The sequence below is a fragment of the Bombina bombina genome, chromosome 10 (genome assembly GCF_027579735.1).
Source record: "Bombina bombina isolate aBomBom1 chromosome 10, aBomBom1.pri, whole genome shotgun sequence".
Taxonomy (NCBI): Eukaryota; Metazoa; Chordata; class Amphibia; order Anura; family Bombinatoridae; genus Bombina; species Bombina bombina.
In genome coordinates, this window is record NC_069508.1 from 122,074,231 (window position 1) to 122,086,730 (window position 12,500).

At 38.6% G+C, this 12,500-nt stretch overlaps 1 protein-coding gene across 3 annotated transcripts in view; it reads right to left on the minus strand.

Annotated features, from left to right (window-relative positions):
- The window catches only part of ADGRL2 (adhesion G protein-coupled receptor L2), a 276,588-nt gene that overhangs the window by 223,895 nt on the left and 40,193 nt on the right, over positions 1-12,500 (minus strand). For all 3 annotated transcript variants that reach the window (XM_053693323.1, XM_053693322.1, XM_053693321.1), the window contains exon 2: positions 7,512-7,682. In XM_053693323.1, coding sequence (XP_053549298.1) covers positions 7,512-7,584 — 73 coding nt within the window. In that variant the 5' untranslated portion in view covers positions 7,585-7,682. The remainder of the gene's footprint in view (positions 1-7,511; positions 7,683-12,500) is intronic.

The window sequence follows — 12,500 nt, forward strand, 5'->3', positions numbered from 1 at the left end:
TCCTACAATATCATTATTAGTTCTACTGAAGCCAAATCATTTTTAACCCCTAAATGGTACATATTGCCACATTGATGCCCATGCATTATAGCCAAATAGGCGATAAGCGGGTGTTAGTTACAGGTTGCAGTAGAATTGCATAAATAACAAGTGCATAATAAAAAGACAATGATTTAAACTGATTTTCAAATAAACAATAGATTTTTCTCTGACAAATTTATTTTTTCTACTATTTTCCGGCCTCATATATCATGTGACAGACATCAGCCAGTCACAGATTAGTATACATATACCATGTGAGCTTGTGAACATGCCCAGTAGGATCTTGTTCCCCAGAATGTATATAAGAAAGACGGTTCAAAATTTGATAATGTAAGTAAATTGGAAAGTGTCTTAAAACTGCACGCTCTATCTGAATCATAATAGTTTATTTTGACTTGAGTGTCCCTTTAAGGCAGTGTTTTTCAACCAGTGTGCTGGGGCAGACTGCCAGTGTGACATATTTTTTAAATTTTGCTTGTTTTTACTCTGGGCCGTTTTTTTATTTTGAGTGAGATGATGACTGAGGTTAACTGCAGCGGCAGCTCGCCTCCCCGACCCGTATTCACACTTGGAAGGAAACCCCACAACACGTGCCTAGTGCCGGCTCTAAACGCAACTTTGCTCCTCCTCCAGAACAGCATACCATGCTCCACATATAATCTTGTGCTCCACAGATAACACTTTTCCCAGTTTTCGGGGGGGGGTGGATTTTTCCCAGTGTGGGGGTGTCCCTCTTTCAAATTTTGAAATATTGGGGAGGTATGTGACAGGCTCATCAAGCAGGCAGGCAGGCATCACTTACAACCATGCCATATTGACATTCATTCACAGACAATCATTATGATTGTTTGTGAATGAATGTCAATATGGCATGTATAGTTTGTAGGAGGCATGGCAGTACAGTATGTGTGTGTGTGTATATATATATATATATATATATATATATATATATGCGCTGTATTAGGCTACAATGTGTGATTTTGTAAAATTTTGGGATGGTGGTGTGCCGCAGGATTTTTGAATGTAAAAAAGTGTGCCACGGCAAAAAAAAAAAAGGTTGAAAATCACTGCTTTAAGGAATAGAGTTATCTTTTTGTGTAAATAAAAAAAAAGTGTGTAAATAATCAAAAGTATGACAGCACTTAAAGTTTAAAAGTAGAAATACTTGTGCGGGAAAAATAAAAATGGATTTTAAATTAGAAAAATGTGTTGGACTACAGAACATTTGAGATATGTATACATAAGGTTTTTAGCACCTGTCATCATGCAAGGGTGGAAACTTTATCACACCAGCTGTCAGCCTGACCAATTTCAGGGTCATCAATAAGAACACAAAGTTAAGGCCTGTAAAATTCTAACAGTCCATGAATTAGGAAGGGAAGTCAAATAAAACAAAAATAGTAGTTATAGGCCTAGAAGATCAACCAAAACGGTCAGTTTCATAGTGCTGACATGTGTCAGTTTGGGCGTCTGCCAATAAATTCCAGAAAACTGAACAAAATGGAACCTGCCTGTATTTTTAATAAAAACAAAATGGCACACTATTTGTAAAAAATAATAAGTAAAAAAGTTAAAATAAGAAACTGTGAAAGAAATATAAAAAACAGAATTTATGCTTACCTGATAAATTACTTTCTCTTGCGGTGTATCCAGTCCACGGCTTCATCCTTTACTTGTGGGATATTCTCATTCCCTACAGGAAGTGGCAAAGAGCACACAGCAGAGCTGTCCATATAGCTCCCCCTATAGAAGAAAAAGGAGAAACCACAGGGTGCAGTGGTGACTGTAGTTTAAACAAAAAAAATTATTTACCTGACTTAATTGCCAGGGCGGGCCGTGGACTGGATACACCGCAAGAGAAAGTAATTCATCAGGTAAGCATAAATTCTGTTTACTCTTGCAAGGTGTATCCAGTCCACGGCTTCATCCTTTACTTGTGGGATACCAATACCAAAGCTTTAGGACATGGATGAAGGGAGGGAACAAGACAGGTACCTCAAACAGAAGGCACCACTGCTTGCAAAACCTTTCTCCCAAAAATAGCCTCAGAAGAAGCAAAAGTATCGAATTTGTAAAATTTGGCAAAAGTATGAAGTGAAGACCAAGTCGCTGCCTTACAAATCTGTTCAACAGAAGCCTCATTTTTGAAAGCCCAAGTGGAAGCCACAGCTCTGGTAGAATGAGCAGTAATTCGTTCAGGAGGCTGCTGGCCAGCAATCTCGTAAGCCAACCTGATGATGCTTTTCAGCCAGAAGGAAAGAGAGATAGCAGTCTCTTTCTGACCTCTCCTCTTACCAGAATAAATGACAAACAAGGATGATGTTTGTCTGAAGTCTTTGGTTGCTTGTAAATAGAATTTTAAAGCACGAACCACATCAAGATTGTGTAGCAGGCGTTCCTTCTTTGACGATGGGTTAGGACACAGGGAAGGAACTATTATTTCCTGGTTAATGTTCATGTTAGAAAAAACCTTAGGAAGAAAACCAGGTTTGGTACGCAACACAACCTTATCTGCGTGAAACACCAGGTAAGGTGAATCACACTGTAAAGCAGACAATTCCGAAACTCTTCGAGCAGAAGAAATAGCTACCAAAAACAAAAACTTCCCAAGATAATAACTTGATATCTATGGAATGTAAAGGTTCAAACGGGACCCCTTGAAGAACTGAAATAACTAGATTAAGACTCCATGGCGGAGCCACAGGTTTATAAACAGGCTTCATTCTGCCTAGAGCCTGAGCAAACGCTTGAACATCTGGTACCTCTGCCAGACGCTTGTGTAAGAGAATAGACAGAGCACATATCTGTCCCTTTAAGAAACTAGCTGACAATCCTTTCTCCAATTCTTCTTGGAGAAACGATAATATTCTGGGAATCCTAATCTTACTCCATGAGTAACCTTTGGATTCACACCAACAAACATATTTTCGCCATATCTTATGGTAGATTTTCCTGGTGACAGGTTTTCTAGCCTGAATCAGAGTATCTATAACTGACTCAGAGAAACCACGCTTTGATAGAATTAAGCGTTCAATCTCCATGCAGTCAGACGCAGAGAAACTAGATTTGGATGTCTGAATGGACCCTGAATTAGAAGGTCCTGCCGCAATGGCAGTGTCCATGGTGGAACAGATGACATGTCCACTAGGTCTGCATACCAAGTCCTGCGTGGCCACGCAGGCGCTATCAGAATCACCGAAGCCTTCTCCTGCTTGATTCTGGCGACCAGACGAGGGAGAAGGGGAAACGGTGGAAAGACATAAGCCAGATTGAAGGACCAAGGCGCTGCTAGAGCATCTATCAATACCGCCTTGGGGTCCCTGGACCTGGATCCGTATAGAGGAAGTTTGGAGTTCTGACGGGACGCCATCAGATCCAACTCTGGAGTGCCCCATAGCTGAGTCAGCTGAGCAAAAACCTCCGGGTGGAGTTCCCACTCCCCCGGGTGAAAAGTCTGACGACTTAGAAAATCCGCTTCCCAGTTGTCCACTCCTGGGATGTGAATTGCTGAGAGATGGCAGGAGTGATCCTCCGCCCACCTGATTATTTTGGATACTTCCTTCATCGCTAAGGAACTCTTCGTTCCCCCCTGATGATTGATGTAAGCTACAGTCGTGATGTTGTCCGACTGAAATCTGATGAATTTGGCCGCAGCTAGTTGAGGCCATGCCTGAAGCGCATTGAATATCGCTCTCAGTTCCAAAATGTTTATGTTTATCGGGAGAAGAGATTCTTCCTGAGACCATAGGCCCTGAGCTTTCAGGGAGTCCCAGACTGCACCCCAGCCTAACAGGCTGGCATCGGTCGTTACAATGATCCATTCTGGTTTGCGGAAACATGTTCCCTGAGACAGATGATCCTGAGACAACCATCAGAGAAGAGTGTCTCTGGTCCTCTGGTCCAATTGTATCTGAGGAGACAAGTCTGCGTAATCCCCATTCCACTGTTTGAGCATGCACAGTTGCAGTGGTCTGAGATGTATTCGAGCAAAAGGGACTATGTCCATTTTACCATTAATCCGATTGCCTCCATGCACTGAGCTATAGATGGCTGAGGAATGGAATGAAGTACTCGGCAAGTAGTTAAAAGCTTTAACTTTCTGACCTCCGTCAGAAATATTTTCATTTCTAACAAAGGGAACTCTTGTGACCGGGGACAGAGAACTCTTTTCGATGTTCACCTTCCACCCGTGAGACCTTAGAAAGGCCAATACAATCTCCGTGTGAGCCTTGGCTCTGGGAAAAAGACGACGCCTGAATTAGGATGTCTAGATAAGGCGCTACTGCTATGCCCCGCGGTCTTAGCACCGCCAGAAGGGAACCTAGCACCTTTGGGAAAATTCTGGGAGCAGTGGCCAAACCGAAGGGAAGAGCCACAAACTGGTAATGCTTGTCCAGAAAAGCAAACCTGAGAAACTGGTGATGATCTTTGTGGATAGGGATATGTAGGTACGCATCCTTTAAATCCACGGTAGTCATATATTGACCTTCCTGGATCATTGGTAAGATCGCTCGAATTGTCTCCGTCTTGAATGATTAAACTGAGGAATTTGTTTAGAATTTTTAGATCCAGGATTGGTCTGAAAGTTCCTTCTTTTTTGGGAACCACAAACAGGTTTGAGTAAAAGCCTGTTCCTTGTTCTGCAATTGGAACTGAACATATCACTCCCATCGCGAGTAGATCTTCTACACAGCGTAAGAACGCCTCTTTCTTTGTTTGGTCTGTAGACAGACGAAAAATGTGGAACCTTCCCCTTGGAGGGGAGTCCTTGGATTCTAGAAGATATCCCTGGGTAACAATCTCTACTGCCCAGGGATCGTGAACATCTGTTGCCCAAGCCTGAGCGAAGAGAGAGAGTCTGCCCCCTACCAGATCCGGTCCCGGATCGGGGGCTACCCCTTCATGCTGTCTTGGTAGCAGCAGCAGGCTTTTTGGCCTGTTTACCCTTGTTCCAGCCCTGGTAAGGCTTCCAGGTTGCCTTGGGCTGTGAAGCGTTACCCTCTTGCTTTGCAGCTGTAGAGGCTGAAGCCAGACCGCTCCTGAAGTTATGAAAGGAACGAAACTTAGCCTTGTTTCTAGCCTTGAAGGGTTTGTCCTGAGGAAGAGCATGGCCCTTTCCCCCGGTGATTTCTGAAATAATCTCTTTCAACTCTGGCCCGAAAAGGGTCTTTCCCTTGAAAGGGATATTTAACAATTTAGATTTGGACGACACATCCGCCGACCATGACTTGAGCCAAAGCGCTCTGCGCGCCATTATGGCGAAACCTGAATTTTTTGCCGCTAACTTAGCTAATTGCAAGTCGGCGTCCGTGATAAAAGAATTAGCCAGCTTTAGAGCCTTAATTCTATCCATAATTTCGTCATATGAGGTCTCAGTCTGGAGCGATTCCTCCAGCGCCTCAAACCAGAAAGCCGCTGCAGTAGTTACAGGAATAATGCAGGTAATGGGTTGGAGAAGGAAACCTTGTTGAATAAATATTTTCTTAAGTAAACCTTCTAATTTTTTATCCATAGGATCTTTAAAAGCACAATTGTCTTCAATTGGTATGGTTGTGCGCTTAGCAAGAGTAGAAACCGCCCCCTCAACCTTAGGGACCGTCTGCCACGAGTCCCGCCTGGTCTATCCCACTCCCTAGTAACAATATCCGCAACCCTTTTAGGGATCGGAAACGCATCAGTGTATACAGGGACCTCTAGGTACTTGCCCATTTTACACAATTTCTCTGGAACCACCATAGGGTCACAATCATCCAGAGTGGCTAATACCTCCCTAAGCAATACGCGGAGGTGTTCCAGTCTAAATTTAAACGCTAATGAATCTGATTCTGCCCGCTGAGAAACCTTTCCTGAATCAGAAATTTCTCCTTCAGACAACAAATCCCTCACCGCCACTTCAGAGTGTTGTGAGGGTACATCAGATAAACCTCCCAAAGCTTCTGACTGCTCATAATCTGTTCTTAAAACAGAGCTATCACGCTTTGTAGGAAAAACTGGCAGTTTGGATAGAAATGTCGCAAGGGAATTGTCCATGACTGTCGCTAATTGTTGTAATGTAATAGGGGCCAATGCACTAGAGGTACTAAGCATCGCTTGCGTGGGCGTAACTGGTGGCGACACATGGGGAGAGGAAGGCGGACTATCCTCGTTACCTTCCGTCAAAGAATCATCTAGGGCTACATTTTTAAGTGACACAATATGATCTTTAAAGTGTATAGACACATTAGTGCACTTGGAACACAATTGTAGAGGGGGTTCCACCATGGCTTCTAAACACATAGAGCAAGGTCTCTCTTTAGTGTCAGACATGTTTAACAGACTAGTATTGTTCACAAGCAGGCTTAGAAACACTTAATTCAAATAAAATTTACAATTTGAATAATCCTAATTGGTATTGTCTCTACATAGGCTTTCTAAGGGCTTTAAAGGGGCTGGACTTCAAAGTTGACAAATGACACACACACTGATTGGATGTTCACTAGACTTGTCATTAAAAAAAAAAAAAGTTAATACAAGTGGGCCGGCATAACATTGCAATTACTATATGCATTAATTTTACCCTTTAACAGATGGATTAAAAACAAAAAAGGTACACATATACTTATTTAATGGCAAATATTAAATATATGGCATTTGAGTAGTTAATTGTTATATTCTAGAGACTTATGCTCATAATTTTAGAGCTAAATATCAAATTAAGAAGTATGGATTTTACTTAATGACAACAGAAATATGAACTAAAGAACAGCTCATATGTACTTTCTATTTATTAAGAAGTCTGGGATTGGTCTTAAAAATATATTTTTTTCCCTTCTATATGTTTTTTTTTGTTGTAGTTTGAAATTGATTAAATGTGGATTTAGCCATCAGAGTGTATAGTTATATAATGGCAGATGGTTTTGGTTTAGTGACAAAAAGTAAAATAAAGAGATTTATATAGAGAGAGACTGTCACATGCATAGCTTAGACCTGTGGACACAAACTGCCTTGCAAGAAACCTGATTAGTCTTTCTATAATCAGGGAACACCCCAGGTTGTCACTTACTGTAAAAGAGTTTTACGGTAGTATAGATCAGGGCCACCCTTAGCTTTTGTGGGCACCTGGATAAGACAAACTTTTGGGGTAATCAGCCCAACCCCCATTTTACCCTCCTTCTGTATCCTGTATGGCCCCCTGTCCCAGCAATAATTGTGTCCAATATAAAGAATAACACCATATATCACAGCTCCTAACACCATAAACACTACCTCAGGATATGCATGTACACTGCACCTTCTCATACTCCCATGCCTGGTGACAGCACGGGGCGACCAAAACGCTGGGCCCTGCCATGTATTGCTTTAGGCATTTTAAATTTAACACAACATTAGGCATGAATTTATGTAATGTGATTTAAGTTTCATTGTATTTACATTTTTATTTCTGTTAAAAATAAATAAGGTTTAAAAGCAGAAGAGAAAAAAAAAATTACCTTCTGTGCATTGCAACATGGCGATTGCAAGAAAGAGCCAATGGATTTGCATCCTGCTTCCAATAAACACCATTATTGATTTCTCAATCTTTTCTTTATATTCCTTAATGAATCCAGTTAGAAATGTGCAGCTTCATTGAGGGACGAGGTCTGTATCATTCATTTTCAGATCTAATAAATAAATAAAAAAAAATATAAAATATATATTTCTTTAAAGGGACACTCAAGTCAAAATAAACTTTTATGAGTCAGAAAGAGCATGCAGTTTTAAGGCACTTTCCAATTTACTTCCACTATCAAATTTTGCACAATCTTTTTATATATTCACTTTATGGGGAAGGAGATCCTACTGAGCATGTGCACAACCTTTACAGGGTATACGTATACTAGTCTGTGATTGGCTGATGTCTGTCACATGATACAGGGGGAAGAAAATAGGAGAAAAAAAAATAATGTCATAAAAAAAGTTCACTGGTTATTTGAAATTCAGAGTAAATGTTAAAGCATTGTCTTTTAATTATGCACTTGTTAATTATGCAATTCTACTGTATTGAGTGGTACTTTAAGTGACAGCAATGTTTTTATATCTGGGAACAAGTTGTACTTTATCTGACCTAACATCAGCCTATACAGTGTGAAAAAGTAAGTATTTAGTAAAACAGGATATTCCACCTACCGCTGCTGCATGCAGACACACAACTTTGTATACAAAAGACGTATTTTGGGAAAAAAATGTTTAACAACCTTTAATGATATATGTACATGTTTAAAATTCTTGTTTGTTAAAAATACATTAAAATAAATTGCTACATTTTTTTGTTTTGTTTTTTTTTTTATTTAAAAAAAAGAGGTTTTCTGAGGGAGAATCAATACAACTTGTCAGGCAAGAACAATCTGTAAAATTTTCACCGGACTCTCATTCAGGCTACAATTCAAGCCTAAAGCTCTTAGGTGACATTATTAGGATTTAAAGATTGAAGTGTCTGTCAAAATATGTCAATTCAGATGCAATAGTGGAAAAACCAACAATAAAGATTTAGAACATGCAAAATACATCAAACACAAAAGTGTCTAAAATGCTACTTGTCACTTAAAGGGACATAAACATTAAAATATCATGGCTTAATAAGGGCATACCGTTTTAGAGAGACATTCCAAGTTTCTTCTATTATCAAATTTACTTCATTCTCTTGCTATCCTAAAGTAGGCTCAGGAGCAGAAATGCTTGACTGGGAGCTAGATTGTGATTAGTGGCTACAAAACACATGACCTCTTATCATTGGCTCACCAAATGTGTCTAGATAGCCCCCAGTAGTAGATTAATGTTCTGGAGAATACTTTAACCCCAAACAGATATGTGCCAGTAACCTCTTTATGACCCTTTTCAGTACTTGCTAAGCAGCCTCTGTATACTACAGAGCTAAATGGTTAAAATGTTTCTACAGCAGTTGATTATCCTACAGTTAGACACATACAACCTTCCCCTTTTGTGACATGAATCTGCAACTCAACCAAATTAACACTCTAAGCGGGCATTTAATTCTGGCAGCTCTGTCAGTAAAGTAACTCTGGCAATGTACTCTTTGACAGCCTCACTATTTCCAACCTTGTGCACACCTGCATATGCTACAACGACATTAAGGATATCTGGAAGTTCTGGGGAAACTTCTGGCAACATAGACAGCACATAGCTAGAAGGGGGGGGGGTATAAGAAGCCTGGCTTCTGCTGCCTGTCTCATCTTTCTTTCTTTCTTTCTTTCTTTCTTTCTTTTCCAGCTACACTTTAAGGAACACACAAAAAAAAAAAAAAAAACATTTGTTTGGGGGTTTTTGCATCTAAGGGGGTATATCAATATCCACCAATAAAGCAGTGAGTGGGAGTTGTTTTTATCAGCCAGTAAGCAATCAATCTCTATGGTCCCATTCTACACAAACATATACTTCCTGTTAGAGATTATATATATATATATATATATATATATATATACACACACATACATACACAGGTGGCCCTCGTTTTACAACGGTTAAATTTACACCGTTTCAGAATAACAACCTTTTTTTCCAGTCATGTGACTGCTATTTAAAGGAATTAAGAAGCAGTGCATTTATTAAAATAGCCAGTAGGTGGAGCTATCCGCTTGTGTTGCAGCAAAGCCAAGCAAGCTGAAATTATTCAGTTTAACCAGACCTGAGCTATCGAGCAGATTTCAAAGGAACAAGATCTTCCTGTCTATAAATCAGTCCAGATTGGAATGCATAGAAAGAACTGTTTGCAGAAAAATGCAAGTGAAGTCTATGTTGTGTGATTATTTTATTAGGTTTATAATGCTGTTTAGAAAATGTTTTTGTTCATTTAACTTAGTTTAATTATATATTCTGTGTTGTGTGGTTATTTTATTAGGTAATGCTGTTTAGCATTTAAAGTCTTCATTTCAAAGCTTTAAAAATAATGTATTTGGTGTTACTTATGACAATTTTGAGAGGGACCTGGAACCTATCTCCCTCACTTCCCATTGACTTACATTATAAACTGGGTTTCAATTTACAACGGTTTCGATTTACAACCATTCCTTCTGGAACCTAACCCCAGCGTAAACTGAGGGCTACATATATATATATACATACATACATACATACATACATACATACATACATACATACATACATACATACATACATACATATATATACACACACACACATACACACACACATATACATACATACAGTTGTATCATTTTTTTAAATAGGGCTCATATGATGGATACAGGCTAATCTCCCTTTAAAGAAAATCATACAGTATAATATAAAGACATTTTTACAACAAAATGTCCCTTTTGCTTCCCATTGCACATAAAACAATGTGTGCTAATCCCTCATCTATCAGCTCTACACTAGCTGTAAGTGTACCTGTAGCCAATCATGAAAGGACACAAGAATAATTCATTAAATCTCATATTTGGGAGGTCAAAATAAAATACAACAGGCAAGTGCAAATGAGATTTTTTTTTACCCTTTCTTAACTCATGTTTTAAAAGCTCCTTTCGTTACTACTCCGGAAACATCTTAATAAACACTATAGTTTATTCCCCCCCCCCCCCCAGATACTAAAGCTGCTTGGCTGTTCCCATACTCCTTTGCAATCCCCCCCTCTTAGGCCCTGGGGGATCTACAATACACAGATTTTTGTGAAAGACTTTATTAATTAAGCATCAGTAATAACAAATACCGAACACTTTGTAGGTTTTAAAGATGTTCACGTGCTGTGTAAATTCCTTTAATTTACTCAATAATTACAGGTAAAGGCTATCATTTCACTTCAAAGCCTATAACATTAGACAGAGAACTCTCTGAATTATGTCACAAGGGCTAACCAACTCAAATATCACTGACAGCCCTGCCCCACCAAATATAGAGATGTCAGAGATGTCTATAGCACTTTGGAGTGGTGTTCAATTCTGTACACGGCCCCTGGTTGCAATGACAGAGAAATCAGGATATCTGCCAGCATTCTTTGGGTGATGTGTAGGTACAAATAATAAAAATAAAAAAAAAAACACTATAACAAAGTGTAGATTGTTAATAACCCCTGAAAACACTAATCTAATATGACATGTTAATGTCACTTTAAAAGGGGCACTCGAGTCAAAACGTATGATTCAGAAAGTGTATGTAGTTTTAAAGACAATTTCCAATTTACTTCCATTGTCTAATTTTGCCCAGTCTTGTTATATTCACACTTTCAGGGTAACAAGATCCTACTGAGCAAGTGCACAAGCTCACAGGCTATACGTTTACTTATCTGATTGGCTGATGTCGGTCATATGGATACAAGAAATTGGGAGAAAGAATACATTTGTCAGAAAAATCTTTACTGATTATATGAAATTCAGAGTAAGTGTTAAATCATTGTCTTTATTTTGCACGTGTTAATAATGTTGTTTTACTGCATTGAGTGGTCCTTTAAGACAGCATGCTATGTTATTATCCCACATAGGTGTTAGCGATTAAAAAAATAGGAAAAAAAAAAAAAAACGTGTTAGAGAAAGAAACATGCGGACACTGTGAAACGATCAATAATGACCTGTTCACTACAGAAAGATCTGATCAGAAGTATCCTCAATTGAGTAAAATGACTAGCAGACATCCTATAATGCTCACATAAAAAAGCCCATTAATGCATCACTACTACTAAAACCAACCAATGGATTACTGGAATACATGTCGGCAGTTCTTCCTACCTGACAGGCTTCACCTTAATAGTTTCCTTGTAATGTAAGTAGGATTTTCAGCCTTCCTGAAAATGACTTGTTTACATGCTCTGTTATATGCACAGAGTATTCCATGAATGTTTGTAATCCTTGAAAGATATAACACAGATATTTTGATACATGGGTTAAATCAGTTATTTTAAAACTAAAGCTGTATCCATTTTATTATAAAATAAGTATGCCTTGCTGCTTTCATTTATTATTAAAACAATTTTTATTTTTAAGAAAATATAAATAAAAGCTGTGCTTAAATTGTTGGTAGCAATTCACACCCATTTGTCAGACTATGCAATGTCAATTGTGACAGAATAATCATACTTTATAACTTTATTCATTTATTTTAGAGATTAGGCATGTGCATATTTTCGTATTCCGCAGGCAGTGGCATATGGCAATTCTCTTCTGTAGTATGTTTACTCTTAATTTTCAAAATGATCCCTCTCATCTATGGGTAATTCTGTGTATTTTGTACTGTGGGCATTTATATGTTCCTTCAGTTTTTTGTTTTCTTTTTTAAGTTTACCAACTAATTAATTCATGTAAGTCTTTCTATTCCAGATATATGAGAAGCCTGGGGAGATAGCTATATTTAATCTATTTCATCTGGATATTATACATATTTATTTTTCTTTAATGAAATGTTCTGATTACCATTAAAAGGTCAGTACAGGACAGTAAAGTGCAAATTAAAAACTTTCATAATTCAGGTAGGGC